The sequence below is a fragment of the Bombyx mori genome, chromosome 5, assembly GCF_030269925.1.
Source record: "Bombyx mori chromosome 5, ASM3026992v2".
NCBI classification, from domain to species: Eukaryota; Metazoa; Arthropoda; class Insecta; order Lepidoptera; family Bombycidae; genus Bombyx; species Bombyx mori.
Genome location: NC_085111.1, coordinates 1,276,154 through 1,296,667, shown reverse-complemented (window position 1 = coordinate 1,296,667; position 20,514 = coordinate 1,276,154). Strand labels below are relative to the sequence as shown.

At 38.2% G+C, this 20,514-nt stretch overlaps 1 protein-coding gene across 3 annotated transcripts in view; it reads left to right on the top strand.

Annotated features, from left to right (window-relative positions):
• LOC101746244 (obscurin) overlaps window positions 1-20,514 on the top strand; it is a 124,064-nt gene that overhangs the window by 41,706 nt on the left and 61,844 nt on the right. The window contains exons 5-6 of one of the 3 annotated variants that reach the window (XM_038010883.2): window positions 2,520-2,690; window positions 3,549-3,714. In XM_038010883.2, coding sequence (XP_037866811.1) covers window positions 2,520-2,690; window positions 3,549-3,714 — 337 coding nt within the window. Of the gene's footprint in view, window positions 1-2,519; window positions 2,691-3,548; window positions 3,715-11,664; window positions 11,699-11,770; window positions 11,822-20,514 lie in introns of those variants that run through there. The other 2 variants (XM_062668513.1, XM_038010894.2) reach the window with 2 other exon arrangements.

Sequence of the window (20,514 nt, the reverse complement as noted above, 5' to 3'; positions counted from 1 at the left end):
AATATAATAAAATGTATTTAATAAAATAAAATGTATGTTGTGTATTACTAACCGATGTGAACTCACAAAAATTCCTACCATCTGTTGATGTTCAAGTGGGACAATTGTTGGACAATGACCACTTGAAGGCGAGGCTGGACCTTTATTAAGATAAGCTTAGAATGGCAAACAGTTTATCTTAATCGGCTTCATGGCGCAATCGGCATAAAATGTTTATTTATTAATTTATTTATTTTGATGACTGAAAAGCGGCAGCGCCTTTCGTTTTTAGAAAAAAAAAAAAGTACTCTACGTAGTTCTCCACTCCATTTACCTCTCTAGGGTCCTCTTATTTTATTCATATTATGAAACAAACTAGTTGACTACGGATCACTAACACTTATTTCCTCCAATTTTAGGTTTCAAATACAAATATTAACGATGAACTTAAAAAATCCGGTTAAAGAAGTTTCGCTAAAAGCAAACTGCTTCATGGTCTTTTCACAATTCCATTCATTCACACTCGCCCACCACTCTTGGCATATCATTCGAATGCTAGCACACTGAGTCACTGAGGTAATTCTCGTAATTTATTGAAATGTTTATCATTTTACCGTCTTAGCAGTAATCATCAACGCGCCAATAAATTAAATGTTGTTGATTGAAAAATGACAAATATTTGGTCGGTGCGATTGCATAAGTCCGTACCTTTAATTTTCAACTCGATCTTGAACTCACCAATCGCGAATTTATTAATAGATTTATTATTACAAACAATTCCTAAAACATTACCACATAATCGTTTTAAAATTACGACGAAATTGATTGATTTTTTATTCTAAAATAAATATTTTGTATTACTATATATACTGTAGGAACTAAATTGAATAAAATTCAACTAAAACAACAACAAAATTCAAGTAATAAAAAATTTAATTCAACTAAATTGATTAAAAGTCGTTACGCCTCGTTGTGACTATTACTCAGCCATCACATATACTCCCAATTTTTCTTTTTTACACACTCGCCACCCACCGAAGGTTAGTTTTGTAAATCTGAAACTGTCACGATATTAAATAAACCGTATCACTCAAAATGTTACAAATCAATGGGATCTAACATGAGATTTTCAAAAGCTGATAAAACGACGGATCAGACAAACATTAATGATAATTAACTTACCTAGTCCAGCCAAGTTCTGTTACAAATGAAAATACATGAAAATGAAGTAATGTTCTATTATTAAAATGTATACCTGCATATTTATTAAAGGCTCAGCAAAAAATAAAATAATAAATAATTAAAAAATTCTACTCGAAATGGCCACCTTTTGCTTTTATATAGGCCTTTAATCTGTTTGGCCACGAATCTACGGATTTACGCACTGTTTCCAAGGGAAATTTCGCCACAGCTTACTCCAAAGATTTTTTAAGAGACTCAATGTCGCCGTGTCGTTTATAACAGGCCATGTCTTCTAAAACCGATCATAATTTGAAGTCTAAAGGGTTGAGGTCTGGGCTAAATGAGAGCCAGTCTACAGCTCTTATAAGATCCGGAACGTTGGTTTCAAGCCAGGGTTGGGTAGTTCGTACCTTGTGACGAGGTGCAGAGTCCAACTGGAAAGGCCACGGTATATTTTTAAAAAGTGTATTGCTGGGAGGTTTTACAACATGATCCAGGAGTGTATCTTGATACACTTTGGCTGAAGTTTTCACTCGTTATTCACAAAAAAATAGATTTGTGACTCCTTGATAAGACACGCCCTACCAAACCATAACTGAGGTAGGATGATGACCACGTTGTACCTTTCTGACCCCTTGAGCGCCTTCTTTAGAACTGTGAGCGTACAGTTTATCATTTTGCTTATTGTATTGTTCTTCAATCGTGAAAATTTTTTCATCGGTAAAGAGGGTATTTCTATGACTTTCACCTGCGTATCGCGACAGAAGGCGTTTTGATCGAGAGACTGTCTTTAATTGTAAAGATTGATTTAGGGCGTAACCTGTATATCGACGATAAGCACCGAGCTTCAGGTCTTGTTTTATAATACGCGACAGAGTCCTAGCGGGAATCTTCATTTCTCACGATAAGATTTTTTGCTTCCTAATGGGGTTTCGACGAATTCTGGTTTTAACAGCATTAACAGCCTTTGTAGTTCTAAAAGCACTCAACCCGATCATTTCTGGTCTTCGACAAACGAAGTATTGTTGGATCTGTTGATAGTACGATATACGAACATACGGCTGATACTAATATTTTGAAGTCTCTGGAATATGACCGACGGCTCCATACACATTTTGTACAAGGCGATCACTGCAATCCTATATTCTGTAACACCCCATTGTATATTGTAATTTGATAAAGTACACGAAAAAGTATGTGAAATGGCGCAAAATGAAAATAAGTTTTTAATATAATATACGTGTTCCAAATTCAAAATAATTAAAAAGTTGAAAAAAGAAGTGTTTTATGTAACAGTATTTATGGCCAGGCGTTATATTGGTAAAATAAAAATTGTGCTATTTTAAAATTCATTTCAGGGCCGTGGTTCGCGAGCTGATCGAGACGGAAGAAGAGTTCGGGAGAGATATGCAGCAGGTCGTTTCCCGGTACATGAAGCCCATCGACAAGGCCACCGCACCGAAACCGGTCTTCGATAATCGTGAACTGTTATTCTCCAACTTCAGGCAGATCTGCGAGTTTCATAATACGTATGTTTGTTTTTTCTTATTGGAATTTGAAGGGCTATAAAGCTGATTAATCCTCAAGACGTAGACCGCCGCCAACTTTTAGCCTTAGGAGCGTTATATCAATTCCTTTGCGTGCCTTTTTTCTCCTACCTATGCCGATAGCCTTGAGAGGATATGTAAACGTTACTCTAGCATATAGGTGAGCTCTCGGGGTTCAAACCAGAGGTGTCGCTAACACTGGCCCTAGCAAGAGCAGTGCTTCGCAGAATCTACCACCGGAACGGAAACGCGACCCACTGATAAGATCCGGTGAGAAACTCAGTGGGCTGTGTCTGTGGGTTAATTTACTCGTCGAGCCCTTCGTCGCAAGCAATGGGTTCGGTGAGGACGGATACCGGTGCTTGAGGTCAATAGTCGGGAGGATGCGTAATGAGGTGTTTTTGTGTGCCCTTTGAAGCTACGAGCCTTAAAACATAGTAACTTAACGATAGAATTTAGCTATAAGGTGGCATCAACCAATACAGGCTCAAAACTATTGTCCCTATTGTCAATGCAGCAAGTATCCATTTTTGTTCAGAATTCAACCGGGAAATCTGCTCACCATCAAACATTCGTTAACTGTATATGATAATGGTAGTTTTCTCCACACACTATCGGGCTCTAATATGAACAGCTCCTCTCGGAGTATTTTTCCGTGTGATATGAAATGTCCTTGAAACGGGGCTTAAATAATCCTAAGTAGGTACTGTAAGTTCCTCTTTCTCTCAAACGTAGGAGGATCTTAAGGGTAGGCTAGTGTCTATTTGTTGGCAATAACAGCTTAAGATTCAAAAGATTCAATTCCGTGTTGATTCCGTATAAAAAAAAACTTTTTTACAGCGTTCTTCTTGAAGGCATTAAGTACTATGCTGGTGAGCCTCGAATGCTAGGAAGAGCGCTTCTTCGCATGGAGCGGGAGTTCGACAAGCACGTCGCTTACTGCCGCGACGAGCCAAGAGCCCAGTATCTTCTAGCTAACGATCCAGTCGTGAAGAAATACTTTCAGGTCAGTCTTGACAAGTGAATCTTCAGATTTACGTACACGCTCGAGTCATTAATTGGAATTTTTAGCAACAATATAATAATAAATGCAAATATTAAGCATAAAGTCTTTAAGGACGAGACCTATTGATATTAAATTAACGATAACGCCATATTTCAGTCTTCATGAAAGGTCTAGTAATATATAGTCTTCATTGTGATAACGCCATCTATTATTCCTAGTTCTAAATTTTTGTATATCAACGCCATCTATCCAGTTTATTTAGAATTAGCATTTGAAAAGATACACGATTCCTGAAACTGAAAGTAAATACAGAAAGATGATGTGTAAATAAAAACTAGAACGAATCGAGCATACGCCATCTACAATGTTTCAGGAGAACTAAAATTGTTGAGTCGGTTTTGAAACTGCCTCACAAATAGATATCAAATAGTTCAAACAGATGGAACTGGTAGTTTGAAATGTTTTCAAATAAAAGTACAGTAATATAATTTATATTAGCGTGATGATAATATTTTCCGAAATGAAAAACTTAATTTTTTGAAACTTTTTTTTGTCACGTCGCACGATAGACCTAAATAGTCAAATTCAATCAGATTAAATAAAATAATATTAGAACCATCGAAGATTATTAATTAGTACACTAGCGGCCCGCTCCGGCTCCGCTCGGGTCTTGAATAAATATTTCAACGATATTTTTTTTTTTTATTGCCTTTGTAGGCAGACGGGCATACGGCCCACCTGATGGTGAGTGGTTACCGTCGCCCATGGACTTCAGCAATGCCAGGGGCAGAGCCAAGCCGCTGCCTACCATATTGGACGTTTATGTTTATTTTTTAAATTAAAAGAACATTTATTGCGGCATAACTATAATAGTTAGACATTATGCTGTCCCGATACTTTTTGTAATTAGTAATGTGTTCTACAAAGTCGTAGTACATTATTTTATTCTATCATCAATAGTTTTCGCAGGTCACGCGATGTAAAGAATATTTTAGGTATTTTTTTTACACCTTGGGTTACATTATTGGAGTTTTAGTAAGGATCCCTAATTTTTTTCAAAAAAGATTATTATAGCCTATGTCGCTTGGGAATAGTGTAGCTTTTCAATTCGGTTCAGTTGTTTCGGTGCCTATTCAATACAAACAAACAAACAAATCTTTCCTCTTTATAATATTAGTATAGACATAGATAAAAGTAAAATTTCACAAAATATGTTGTTTCCCTTTGTGTACGTTTGTTGAGTGGTTCACCCTCCGCGCCTATCTAGAATAGTTCCTTAGGTCACCAGGCGAATAGCTAGGGAAAAAAGAGTGGTCAGCAGAACAAAGTAAATGCAGCAGCCCACCTTGAGACGAACAAGCAGCCGACCTTGATCGCAGCTTCAATTGTATTTTACAACGTCCTACCTTGTCAGCCAGAACGCATGGTTGCTTCGTGAAAGAAAGATGTTGGAATCTGGGCTTACAATACCCCTTTTTTTTTTTTAACGCTGGGCTATCCATATATTGAGATATAAGGGCTTACAATACCCCTACCGCTAGTAATTACGCCTTTAGTATGACTTCTTATACGAGTATCATCTAAACTACCTGATGTTGTTGAAAAGCTATCATGCGATTCTAATGCGAGGATAGGACAGGGGCCCTGGCAATCACAATGCTACCCATGGATCCAGCCACCGCATAACGTTCAATAGATCTTGGGCTCAAAATGATCAGATCATTAAGATGAATTAAATAAATCTTCCAACACTACAATTAGATTAGGCTGGACGGGATAATCTTTTTTATTTATTTATTGCCCGAACAGGTAGACGAGCCTACGGCCCACCTGATGGTAAGTGGTTACCGTTGCTCATCGACGTCAGCAATGCCAGGGACAGAGCCGAGCCGCTGCCTGCAAACGTACCGAGGAATTGTTTGAGATGATACCATCATCTCGTTTTTACCATCGCACCACCCGCCACCGGAGTAAAGTTCATCCATACTACCTGGAGCCACTGCGGTCATCCACAGTGCGTTTCCAGAGATCATTTTAGCCACAGATCAACCACTTATGAGCTTTACCGTCATTTACCAATGTATTAGTCAAAGATATCAAAAAGCAATCCAGACGGCAAAGCTCATCGTAAAAATCCGCAAAACGTTCCATCATTTCGCCGTGATATTGGAAGGCGTTTTTAAACTGGGCATCGCGCCAAGAACCAGAATAGTTTGCGTGCCGGCCGCACCTCGGCGCGATCTCTGTCGGCTCGCGTCAGAATGAGGCCGATCGCCTGAATAACTCGACAACGATAACATTTTAATATTAGACGTCGATTGCAAGAATTGATTGGATTTTGGGGGAATAGTCTCTAATCTAATGCTCACTTTTTAGAATATCCAAGTGATTCCTCTTGGAAGTAGGCACCGTAAAATTTGGTAGAACAATAAAATTTGGACAAGAGTTTCCATTTTGATTGAGCGTTTTTTTCCTACCTAAGCTAGTAGCCTCAAAGAGTAATACTAGCTTCACCGAACATGTGGTCGAGTTCACCGGACTCGCCCTGGTGAATTAGCCCTCGCAAAGGCAGCGCTTCGTTAAATCTACCACCGGTTTGAAATGGCAACCCACCGAGAAGATTCGGCGAGAAATTCAGTGGGCTACGTTTTGTAACAACTAATTTGTTATTTATAGTCTCGAGTTTTAGGCAATTAAATTTCGAAGTCACTCAGTAGCCGGGAGTCATGTAATCTCACAGAGTCGAGCTTTTTAAATACTGGTAATGGGTGCATTGCGTGCATTCACAGGCTGGTGCTATCACTGTACCTATTTCTGTGGCTATGCGTTGCGGTTCTCAAAGTAAAGGTACTTTTCTGAGTAGAACAATCGCTACATATTACCAGACTATCGTCCCGATTTCACTGACGTTCAATTTCTAACTCAAAAATAATGGAACACGTTGTAATTTCCCGGAATGGAGCGTCACTTGTACCAACCACTCTTTAGTCCGTAAACTACCATTGCTATAGAAACAGTCACTATAGTAAGTATGCGATTTCTTCTTCTCAGTTACTTGCACCCTTGACAGAGTGGTCGTGGTCATCATTGTGTATGTGATGATAGATAAAAACGATCCATCCTGGATCGAATTTACGTAGTATCCGATTTCAATGAGCGCTTACATTGCAGTGTCTAATACTACTAAATTTAAAGTCCATCGGAGAGATACTTTTAGACATTTCGTTTTTTAAAAACGTGAATAAAAGTCATGTCTTAGAATAAATATCAGATTCTTTACACTGTACCGCGAGACTGTTTCCTATAATACCAAGCAGGCTGTAGTATACAAATTAATAAATACTGCGAAATTAGAGGAGATCATTCCTTCGTATAGAAAGTCGCCCTCCTCAAACGAGGCTTTATGAACACTTTATAGCGGCCAGACTATGCCTTCGTGAGTGTCGGTATCAACGTGCTAGGGTAATCTCAACAAGAGGGGGTTCCCAATCATATATCTTTAACAGCAATAAAAAGGGCGGTTTGTTTAGATACGTACGTTCGATCGATCCGATTCGATTGATTCGATCGAATTAATTGAAATTATAAGTTTGTACACCATTAAGACTCTGTTATCAAATAAAATACTTCTATAATCACAGATAACGCCAAGACTACACTTTAGACAAATATTAAATTAAAGACAAACAATATTTAATCTATTCTCAATTTGACCACAGACTATAAGTAATAAGAAAAGTTTTTGCTTCACTTAATAATATATAGATTATCGAGCAAGGCCGTGCGAGCTTTTTATTGTTCAAGAGCGTAGCAAAGAGCTGTCAGATTCGACACGAAACATATGTAGCTAACAGTGCCAACTTATTTTACTGTAAAACGAATTTCGATAAAATTTTGCAGTAGCTCTAGTCTATGAACGATGATAACAACAATCCTACGAGCCATCTTTTGTTTCACTCCGAGCACTTCGTTATCAACTAACATTCAGAGTGATAGTTTTAAGCGACTGTGTGGTTTGACCAAATTAGTTCTTACTAATCCCTATCGTATATTGGCAGCAGGCGTAACTGCCGGTTTCTGATCCTCCCGATCCACTTACAATGCTTTTAGGTACCTCAAGCACCGGTCTTTGTTCTCGGCGAACCCGTCGCTTGCGACGAAGGGCTCGGCGAGTAAATTAACCCACAGCCCACTGAGTATCTCACCGGATCTTCTCTGTAGGTCGCGTTTCCGATCCGGTGGTTGATTCTGCGAAGCACTGCTCTTGTTAGGTTTAGTGTTAGCAACGTCACCAGGTTAGAGGCCCGTGAGTTCTCCACCTACTCGTTCTGTGAATCTAGTTTAACCCCTCGAGGTTATTAGAAAAGGCAGGAAAAAAATTTGGCAGTTTGAAAAGCGGCGCAAACGCAGGGCTCTTCTTTAATCACCAATTTTCTCTTTTTATTATTTTTTCTGCAATATCCCCGGATTCTATTGTTTTATTGTCAGTTTTGATTGATTTAATTAAGCATTGCATCGTTCATATTATTGTTTTTACAATGATTTTACCTTTTTTTATTGCTCAGATAACTGGAGCTCACGACTCACCTGGCGTTAACCGGTCACCTGAGTCCATGGACATCAACAATCACCTTGAAACATGAGTTCAAGTTTTAATATTAACATTACAACGGCTGCCACAACCTTTAAACCGAAATGCTTTACTATGCCGCGGCAGAAATAGGCAGGATGTTGGTACCTATCCGTGTGGGATCACAAGACGTCCTATCGCCAGTAATTACGCACATTATAATTTTGCGGGTTTGATTTTTATTACACGATGTTATTCCTTCACCGTGGAAGTCAACCGTGATCATTTGTTGAGGACGTATTTCATTAGAAAAATTGGTACCCGCCAGCGGGATTCGGAACACCGGCACGGTCGCATCGCACGATACAAATGCACCGGACGTCTTATCCTTTAGGCCAGTTGACTTCATCGTGATGAATTTCGATTACAAGTCAATTAGAAAAAGAAACTTGTCGGTGGAAGCACCTCAATGAACGGTTCTATTTTTCCGCTACGATTAAGTAATAAAAATATTTTAAATTTTAAAAAAGTCGGTTGACGAAAATTATTCACTGAATGAAAAATATTATTAAAATTGTAGTCAGTCAATATGAAACGTCCACTCCAGTGGGCTAAAAGAATATTGTGTTCCTACGCATTAAACACTCGTCATTGCTGATTCAGATCCAGAAATAATCGTAAGTCAACACAACACGACTTGTGCACCTACATAATCATTTGTAATACCTATTTCCCGTGCGAGATTCTTGAAATTTCTGTGTAAACAGCAGTTAATTTGGACAAATGTCAGATCATCCCACAGGCCTTCCAACCTGTAGTGTCAAGTTATTGTTGTTATTATCATAAGGTACTCCGCTGGTACATAGGTCCCTCAGAAGCTGTTTCCACTTGACCCTGTCTTGCGCTTGCTCCTTGGTATCACTCCAAGTCAGTCCTCATCTCAGTGTTAAATGGTTATCCAGAAACCCACAGAAATAACGTGGTGAATGCCATCACACAAAAAACGTCCAGGGGAGCATTTGGTGTGATCGGTAAAATCATTTCACAAAAAGCAATCAACGTATCATGTCTTCTTTTTACACTACACGGCTACACTATATACACGGTAGAGAGGTCGAGGCAATTATATTTTTGTTGACGAGTTGTAGAAGACGGTGCCATTCTTAATTTCCAGCTGTGCATTGCACACAATTTTTGTTCAAGGATCCTCTCGACGAACCGAAATTATTTTCCACGCTTGATTTCAAAAGTAAAGGGGAAAGGACACTTCAGAAGAGCACCAATGTTTCATACAAGTCAAGAAACTAATTGTGTAACCTTTTCTGAAGGCATGTCGAATTATATGCACCAATTTAGTACTGTGTGCACTGTTACTTTTGAAGTCCTCGTGGCCTAAAGGATAAGACGTCCGGTGCATTCGGATCTAGCGATGCACCGATGTTCGAATACCGCAAGCTTGTACCAATTTTTCTAATGAAATACGTACTTAACAATTGTTCACGATTGACTTCCACGGTGAAGGAATAACATCGTGTAATAAAAATCAAACCCTCAAAATTATAATTTGCGTAATTACTGGTGGTAGGACCTCTTGTGAGTCTGCGCGGGTAAGTACCACTACTCTGCCTATTTCTGCCGTGAAGCAGTAATGCGTTTCGGTTTGAAGGGTGGGGCAGCCGTTGTAACTATAGCGAGACTATGGGCTCCAGTACCACTTAATATTAGGTGGGCTGTGAGCTCGTCCACCCATCTAAGCAATAAAAAAAAAAATGTTGCTAATTACCTGAAACTATTATACAGTACTGTGTATATTGATAGCTACATCTGATTTTTGTCTGTTTAATACCAACAAAGTCTTTGGGCAGAACGATCGTCAGTCGACGAAAATTTAAAGGATTTGTTTCATACTTTTTCAACTCCATAACCCTACAAATGCAGTGAAATAATCCTTGGAACTGGAGTGTCTAATTTCATTATGGTATAAATATAACAGTATCTATTTCCTTCGATTTAGGAATCGTCTTACCAATAGCTAACTTGAAAACCGGCTTTTAAATAATTCGGAACTTTGAACGTACATAAACATTGTAGCAAAAGGGGTAGTAATGTAGCACTGCCTAGTGGTAGTAAATACTCCAGCGAGGCCCTGGAGAACTGACGCGGAGAAGGGTTTCGCGTGAACAGTAATTGCTCGCGAGTCAGTCGATGCTAAGCTCAAGGATAGATCTTATGTTGAGGTGGCTTTTTTATGTTTTTAAATATATACTAATCCATAAAATTCCCAAAAAGTAGTAATTACGCAAATCGTTATCAAACGACGTGGCTTTTTACCATGGTTGAAGCACATGGTGGTATATATAACTTATATCTTCTACTCCAGGGTTAAGCCATACTAGTAGCGGGTTATATCTGTGTGCTTAGTACGAGTTTTTTTTAACTTCTCGATCGCGTAAAAGTAGGACTCAGATCTGTAAGGAGTTGGAACAGCTTCCCTTCTTTTCTTTTTTTTATTGCTTAGATGAGCGGACGAGCTCACAGCCACCTGGTGTTATTTGCTTACTGGAGCCCATAGATATCTACGACATAAATGCGCCACACACCTTGAGATATAAGTTCTAAGGTCTCAAGTATAGTAACAACGGCTGCCCCACCCTTCAAACCGAAACGCATTACTGCTTCACAGCAGAAATAGGCGGGGTGTTGGTACCCACCCGCGCGGTCTCACAAGAGGTCCTACCACCAGTTCGTTTGCCGCTAAGGGCGCTGTTTCAACTCCATACAAATTTGAGTTAACTTTTACGCGATCGAGAAGTTAAGATACTCGCACTAAGCATATTGGAGTTTATGCGTTTATTACTTCTGAAAGCCGATAGATATACGGCGTACGTGATGCTCAGTGACTAATTCAGAACAATCACTTATGATATATTTTTTCCACATAAAGCGTTTATAAAGCACCAATTTAATGTTATGTAGAACCAACAAAGCGTGCTCCCTCCGCGTTCTATAAAGTCTAAAGCATACAAAAGTCGTCATTAAAGAAACCTTTCTAAATTAATGAGCGTGTAATTTTGTTAATGAGAAATTAAGAGGGATGTTTACGCTGAGGTTTGTTTTTTAACCTTGAAGGTCGAGCTGGAGTTGACCGTCAGAATTCCCCGATTGATAACAGGCGCGTCACCTCAGCAATTGCGTTATCCACTGAAATCCATCGTTTGGTGGTGTTCTAAGTTTAGCCGGCGCTCGGTCCGGTACCGGCTGAGGGGCAGTCGCTTGGGATCCGCGGCAGCGTCCACCTCGCTCCCTCCAGCGCTATACGACCTCCGACCACTCGGCCGAGTGAAGTGTGTGATGTGATTGTGTTTCTTGTGATACCTTGATGCGAACAGGTACGAAGCTCTCGTCTCGATTAGTGTACGTATAAATAGAACGGTTGACGGCTTGGTATCGGTGATTCTTTCTTCAACATTCAATGTTACGTAGCGGTGTTGTGTTACGGGAGTCGTCTGGTTTATTTCCAGTGATGCGTGGGTGTTTGTACGTGTCCGTTGTAACGTTGTTTTTCGGCTTGTCCGCTTTTTGTATTCGATGCTTAGGTGATCGCGGAGGACGCCTCCTACTGATCCATCGGATGACCTTGACCTATATTTAAGTTAACATTTAAGGATCAGACAATCGAAGAGAGCAATAACGTTTTTTTTCCGTTGATTCTAGACTGTCTATGTACATATGATTATATTATCCGTTTAATAAATCAGTTAATTTTTATATAGAAGTATTTAGGCAGCGGCTTGGCTCTGCCCCTGGCATTGCCGACGTTCATGAGCGACGGTAACCACTCACCATCAGGTGGGCCGTATGCTCGTCTGCCTATACGGCAATAAAAAAAAATAAAAAAATATCAGCCCACTGTTACTTTTTTTTTTGTTATTGCTTAGATGGGTGGACGAGCTCACAGCCCACCTGATGTTAAGTGGTTACTAGAGCCCATAGACATCTACAACGTTAATGCGCCACCCACCTTGAGATATAAGTTCTAAGGTCTCAAGTATAGTTACAACGGCTGCCCCACCCTTCAAACCGAAACGCATTACTGCTTCACGGCAGAAATAGGCAGGGTGGTGGTACCTACCCGTGAGAACTCGCAAGAGGTCCTACCACCAGTAAAAAGAGTACTACTACAATTTCTAAATTACCATATCTGTGACTCGAACTAAATGAATGAAAAATATAATTACATATATACATAATAATATGTACGTTTATAGCTTTTGAATTAACAGTCAAATAAACACAAGCTTCCTGTGTTTCCGTTCGGCATAACACATTCAGCTCTATCCTCAGAATCTAGCTAATGGAGTCAAGGCTTTCTCATTATATTCGCAGTTTATAATGTACTTGCGCAGCGACCAATCTTAATGACCTCTAACAAATTAGACTTTAAAATTACCTTGTTTGTTTCTCGAGAATAATAATTATTGTTTTTTATGAAGTACCTATTTAAGAAGATAGCCGTACTCGCCCGGTTCGCTGGGCATTTAAAATTAACATTATTATTTGTTGTTATTATTATTAGAGAGTCCAACACTCATATAAATATTAACCTATCCATTAAGTACATGTATTTTCTACATGGATACCAAGTTTCAAGTCAAACGGATGCACGGTTCAGTAGTTATAACGGAACATCCGTAAAAACCACTGTAGATTTATATATTAGTATAGAGTATAGATTTAGTGGGTGTAAACTTTACGTAGCCAATAAAAAACTCACAAGATGTCAAGCGAACGCAATAATAAATATTTTGTTCGAGGTAAACCGTCTCGGTGAGGCAATAGAGGCCTTATGAAAATCTCGCATGTTTTAAAATACTTTTTGAAACTCGATATATTATTATAGCGGTACCTGTCAATCTTCGAATTTACGTCGCGGACATGAGAAATGCGCTGGAAATCGTTGATTTTATATTTATCTCTGACATGACAACCCTGAAATATAATCTACTTCTCTATAATCGTAAACAGGAGACAAAGTCTCCACGGGTACTTATGAGCTGCTTAGAGTCTTTCTTTATTTAATCCAGTAAGAGAACCACCCAAACATTACTTACTAAGAGGTCTGTGAGTGGAAAAACCATACAAAACTATTTCTGGGGTTTGTAAATAATCTAAAAGAAATTGAATGAAAATTTCAAACTATCTAGGCAGTTTTTGGAACAACTTAATTATCTATTTAAAATGAAACTAAGATCCCAATAAATAAATAAATAATAACAGATAGTCCATGTTTTATTTAGGAAGGTATTTTATAAACTTTAAAACAAACATGAAAATGTAATGTTCAGAATTTTGATTATTTGCCAGCAAATCTTGGCGGATCAATGCATTCTGTTGAAAACTTTCAAATGCCAATTTCTAGTTTAATTATTTAGCGGTCCCTTTGTGAAATTTCTCACGGAAAATCAAGTATGGAATATACAAAGTATGTGAGGAATTAACTATTAACATAAAAAGTTTGAAAATCATCAAAACCAGCATTTGATCACATCTGACACAAGTAATTAAGATTTAAAACTTTATAAAGAATAGGTCTTTACCTACAAAATTGCCCTTTAGTAAATATCATTAAAAACCTTTTTTTTCTATCAATCAAAAAATGCACCGTGGTATCGACAGATCTCTGCCAGCGCACTGGTAATTTTTCAATGTATTCCATTGAATAAGTCAGCGCTAACAAACTCTTCAATGACATTTTGTACCAGCTCTCGGAGTATAGATTTTTTTTCCTGTCAAGAAGTTAGCCGAACATTCTAAATATTAGAAGTCTATCGGCGAAGGTCTGATGAGAACGGCGGATGACGTAAGATTTTCAACCCTTGCTTTTGTTTAGAGACTGTTTGTTGTTTCCCATGGGGTCGAGAGTTGTATGTAGTATAGGAGTAGTGGGGACGAGCTACTAACCAAGGATGGGAGATTCGCCAGCTTCTCCATTATTATGTCGAATTCCTCACTATACACCCGTAGTAAGGCTGATGCCGTTTTGTAAGAAGCTGTAATTAATTATATTGCTACTAGACCAACGCGGGAGGCCATCAATGCGGTGGACCGACCAAATTAAAACTGCAGTGGGAGGTCCCCTAAATGAGTGCAGTAGAATGGCCTCGAGCAGGGAGAGATGGCGCGACATCGTGAGACGCATCAAGTCTGCCCCTTCCAACACTACATGACGATCACGACCACTCTGTCAAGAGTGACACGACTGAGAAGAAGAAGACCAACAGTGACCATGACTTTTTTAGGGATTATTATCGTTTGGGGCATTGCTTACGCGCTGAACCGGGATCAAACCAATATGATGACCACTTATGATTATAAAAAAGAATCCATTTCTCATCTCAAGTGATAATACGGTTCAAAATCCCTTCGTTCCTATGTCTGTTAAGCTACGTAAGGCATACCTTAGTTCATACAGCTGGCAGCATCGTTGAGAGCGGCACCTATTTATCATGTTTTGTTATCTTTTTGTGAGCCGTTTGTGTTTTTTTTATTTATTGCTTAGATGGGGGTGGACAAGCTCACAGCCCACCAGCCCACCTGGTGTTAAGTGGTTACTGGAGTCCATAGACATCTACAACGTAAATGTGCCACCCACCTTGAGATATAAGTTCTAAGGTCTCAGTATAGTTACAACGGCTGCCCCGCCCTTCAAACCGAAGCGCATTACTGCTTCACGGCAGAAATAGGCAGGGTGGTGGTACCTACCCGTGCGGACTCATAAGAGGTCCCATCACTCACAACAGGTCCTACCAATTCTTTTCTACCGCGACGGAACTTGCATCCCACAATTATTCGTATTTTTATCGTGTCCATATTGATAAGTTACAAATGTAGTAAAAACGAAACACTAACCAATTGAGTTTGAATGTCTGAGCTTAAAATTTATTGCCAGCCTCACGTAATTTACGTTACAAGTTGCCAGTATTGTAAAAGTGGCAACTTCCTAAGTAAAGACCTAATATTGAAATCAATAGCTGATGAATGTTGAAAAATAGCCTTTTTATGTCCAAAAAAGTTTCTCTCTCCCTCTTTCCAACAATCACTTTAAATTTTCTTCAATTTTTTGACAGCTTTCATTCTTTCAAATGGCGAATAATGATTAAAGTCCATCAGTGCTATCTTTTTAAATTTGCTGTTCTATTGGTTAATGGATTTCTGTATCTACAAAGCCTTATTTGTATCCTGGTTATTTATCTATGATTAGTTTACACTTTTCATTAAGAGCCAAATCAAATTGCTTTACAACCAAATCCATATTAACAAACAACTAAAAGTTATTGATGGTGATGTAATAATCGCCAACTTCATATTCTCATATTCATATTTTTAACGCTTCAGGTCTTTCTCAGTTTTAAATTTTAAAATTGTTGTCATAACAGATCGCAACTCTTCTTTATTTTTTGAGCATTACCTATTATTTCTTATCGTTTTCTTTAGATAAGCTTGTGTATAGCACCGAATATGATGTCGCCTTTCCACGTTGCTTTGGAAACAACCACAAGAATAACAAATACATTTGGAATTAAATCTAGTTACAAAAAATACGTGTTTTTTTTTTTTTAAATACAGTTAGCTTGATCTTAAAGTTCAAATGGTCTCAAATTATATTATTAAACTTCATTAAAAACAACTCGGCACCAATCCACTAGAATACTTATTTTTGACGTGTTACTTAATTCTTTCATTTTCAGTTCTATTCTATTAAATAATTTTGTCGCCTATAACAGCGGTCCGTATTTGTTCTATTCATTTTACGTAAGCAATCGCTTTCGTAATAAGTGAAAGAGGGCTACTTCGGAAAATACTAGAATATAGATTTTCTTAGCTCACATTTGGATACGAACGTAAATTCATATGCATTCTTAAGATTCTGTTTTAAATCTACGACGCCTCGATAAACTTAAAACGTGTCCCAATTTCAACGTCTGGCTTAAATTCAATTATGTTGACGTTACCATTATAATTTCCCACAATTTATATCTTATTAGATGTATTTATTTTGATTTCAATCTAAATCACTATTTTAAATTTAAGCGAACCGTCGAGATTAGATGATTTAATGGGGCATGCTGTGTTTTTTGCGTCAACGTAACATTCTGGAACGGTTGGTTGGATCGTATGATATTAGTGCCACACGCACTGCGACGTCAGCCCACTGAGTTTCTCGCCGGATCTTCTCAGTGGGTCGCGATTCCGATCCGGTGGTAGATTCTGCGAAGCACTGTTATTGCTAGGGCCAATGTTAGCAACACTTCCGGTTTGAGCCCCGAGACCTCACCCACACACTAGGATAACGCTGATATAGCCTCACAAGGCTATCAGCATAGGTACGAAAAAAAAACCGCGACGTGCATACTAACCGCTACGTTCATCCATGGGGTGCAGTGCAAGTTACAATAGTGGATAAGACAATGGTCTCAATCCACTAAATTCCAAATTGATCTTAAGCTGTGTGACGCTATTCAACTTCTTTCAAATTTTTTACAAAACTAAAGACCCATGCAAAAATGTTCCAATAGTTTCAAGCTACATTTGGATATTTACATAGAAATAATATTTGCCACTTGAAATAATAACTGGGAACAAATCACGCACGGCCATCCGGCCCCAAATTAGGATTCCCCGTGTTATGGGTACCAGAGACTGACATACATAGTTATTAACGTTTTTAATATATGTGGGAATATTTAGGTGTAACCATTGGCCACACCGACCTGACAGATGACAGATGGTGCATGAAGTATAAGTGACAGATTGATTAAGACGAAATAAGAAAAGACGTATATTTTTGTGAACTGATGATTAAATAAAATTTAACAAATTCGCTAATTTCATTGTGCACCGCGATCCCACAAAACTTTGGGGGCTCGTCCGGGATCGAAATCGACATCAAGATTGGTGATCAGTGTACAAAAGTTGCGAACAAAGACTACGCACACGGGAAAAAGTGAGGGTATTTACACATTTCAAATTTCACGTGAAGTCGTTTACAAAGAATTCTATTGATAGTAAAATGCCTCGGAAGGGTGCTAAAGAAGACGAAGAATGCTTTGCTGAACCTGCTCCACAAATTTCCTTCTGCGAATTAGAAAAATCTATGACTGCATTTTCTGGTGACGATGCATACGGCGTGGATACCTTTATAAAGGATTTTGAAGATATCGCTAATCTCATGCAATGGACGGGCATTGAAAAACTGATCTACGCAAAAAGGCTTTTGAAGGGGACAGCAAAATTGTTCCTGAGATCTTTGACTGGTACGACTACATGGGAACTCTTGAAAACGGGATTAAAAGAGGAATTTGGACTACATCTGAACAGCGCAGCCATTCACAAGACCATATCAAATAGGAAGATGAAACCAGGTGAAACCTACCAACAATATTTTTTGCAACTCAAAGAACTAGCAGTACTCGGAAATATTGAAGATGACGCCCTAATGGAATACATCATTGATGGCATCCCTGACAATGAAATGAATAAAACTATTCTATATGGAGCTTCCAACATCAAAGAATTTAGGAAAAAACTTGATTTATATGCTGAAATAAAGAAGAAATGTCGAACGTCAAACAAAGCTTATAATCAATCAACAACATCCAAGCCTACAACATCTGGATGGAAGAAACCATTACCTAAGAAGAGATGTTTCAACTGCGGAGACCTAGATCATGAATCTTCAGGCTGCTCTAAAGGAATAAAGTGCTTCCGTTGTAATGACTTTGGACATAAGTCAACTGACTGTCCCAAAAATATAAAGAAGACTCTTGAAATAAAATGTAACAAGAAGAATGATAGCCAAGCACCCTACAAAGAAGTTATGATCAATAATGTTATGGTAAAATCACTTATTGACACTGGCAGTGATGTGAACCTAATGAATGAATCTACATTTACTCAAATACATGGCGACACTTGTAACTACCATCCTGATTTAGTACAACGCCTGACAGGCATTGGTGACTGTGAGGTACATACAAGAGGCTCATGTACTCCAAGAATTGAGATTGATGGTTGCCAATGTGAAGCAACGTTCTATATCATCGAAGATGACAAAATACCAGTTGATGTAATAATAGGGAACCCAATATTACAGGACATAGAACTCAGTTTTAAGTCTGGTGTTATTTCTGCTAAAAGAATTTTACAACTCACAATGTTAGAGGATCAGGCTGAGGAACCAATGATTATAGGAAATTTCAAATATAAAGATCAGATTGAGAAAATACTGACAGAATATGACCCTGGAAAATGTTGTAAAGAATCCAAAGTTGAATTAAAGGTATTAGAAAAAGAACATTATGATGACTTTATGATTGAAGCTGGAATATTATGGAAAATAAAAGATGGAAAAAAATTAATGGTGGTACCTAAGAAAATGCAAAATGAAATTATTAGAAAAAATCATGACAAGGGACATTTTGGATTAATTAAAACAGAAGAGTTGATTTCCAGACACTATTACTTTGAAAACATGAAAGATAAGATCAAATCAGTATTAGAAAACTGCATAGAGTGTATTTTAATTTCACATAAAAAGGGAAAATCCGAAGGTTTTCTGCATGCCATAGACAAAGGAGACATACCACTATCTACTTACCATATTGACCATTTGGGACCGTTGACATCAACAAATAAGAATTACAAGTATATACTCACAGTTGTAGATGGGTTCACAAAATTTACATGGATTTACCCAACAAAGACTTTGTCCACTGATGAAGTTATTGACAAACTGAAGATTCAACAACAGACTTTTGGTTCACCACAGAGGATTATTAGTGACAGAAGTACCTCCTTTACATCCAACACTTTTAAAGAATTTTGTGAAACTGAAGGAATCTTACATCACATTATTACTACTGGCCAACCTAGAGGTAATGGTCAGGTTGAGAGAGTCCATCAGATAATAATTGATGCTCTAAGTAAATTATCAGCAGATGATCCCACCAAGTGGTACAAACACATCAGTAATATCCAGAGATGCTTAAATGGTTCATTTCAAAGAAGCATTAAGATGTCACCCTTTGAATTACTGACAGGAGTCAAAATTAATAATAAAAATGAAGCTATCTACAATTTAATTAATGAAGAGAATCTTAAATTTTTCTGTGATGAAAGAGAAGACTTGAGGAAGAAAGCAAGGGAGAACATACAAAAAATTCAAGATGAGAATAGAAGAAATTTTAACCGAAGACGAAGGAAACCCAGAGAATATGAAGTAGGAAATCTTGTTGCTATCAAGAGGACACAATTTGTGCAAGGCTACAAACTGCATCCAAGATACTTAGGACCTTATGAAGTCATGAAAAAGAAGAGGAACGACCGTTATGATCTCCAGAGGATTGGTCAAGGTGAAGGACCCCATCACACCAGTAGCTCCGCGGATATGATGAAACCTTGGGTCGCTGATGCTGTCGAGTATGAGTCATCTGGGACAGACGACTGAGCAGGACGGCCGTGTGGGAATATTTAGGTGTAACCATTGGCCACACCGACCTGACAGATGACAGATGGTGCATGAAGTATAAGTGACAGATTGATTAAGACGAAATAAGAAAAGACGTATATTTTTGTGAACTGATGATTAAATAAAATTTAACAAATTCGCTAATTTCATTGTGCACCGCGATCCCACATATATATGTACATAAATAGATATTATACACTCGCATAAAGAGCAATCAAATCTGTTCATCCCAAGAAACTTTCCCTGATGTGGAAATCGAACCCACGACCCTCAGCGCAACAATCAAGGACGCCAGTTGCGGCACCACCGAGTCAGTCAGTCATATGTGTTAAAAACATAAAAAAAATGGTTGTTCAATAAGATAATAAAAAATAATTTAACTTAATTGAAATTAGAAGTATCTATACTAATATATAAATCTACAGTGGTTTTTACGGATCTTCCGTTATAACTACTGAACCGATTGACTTGAAACTTGGTATCCATGTAGAAAATACATGTACTTAATGGATAGGCTATTATTTATACGAGTGTTGGACTCCCTAATAATAATGACAATAAATAATAATGTTAATTTTAAATGCCCAGCGAAGCGGGCGAGTACAGCTAGTAGGTTATAAATCCAATAACACTGCGAACTACGTGAATTTAAAATTAAAAAAAATGCGCTGAATGTCTATAGAACAGGATTCATAAAACAAAT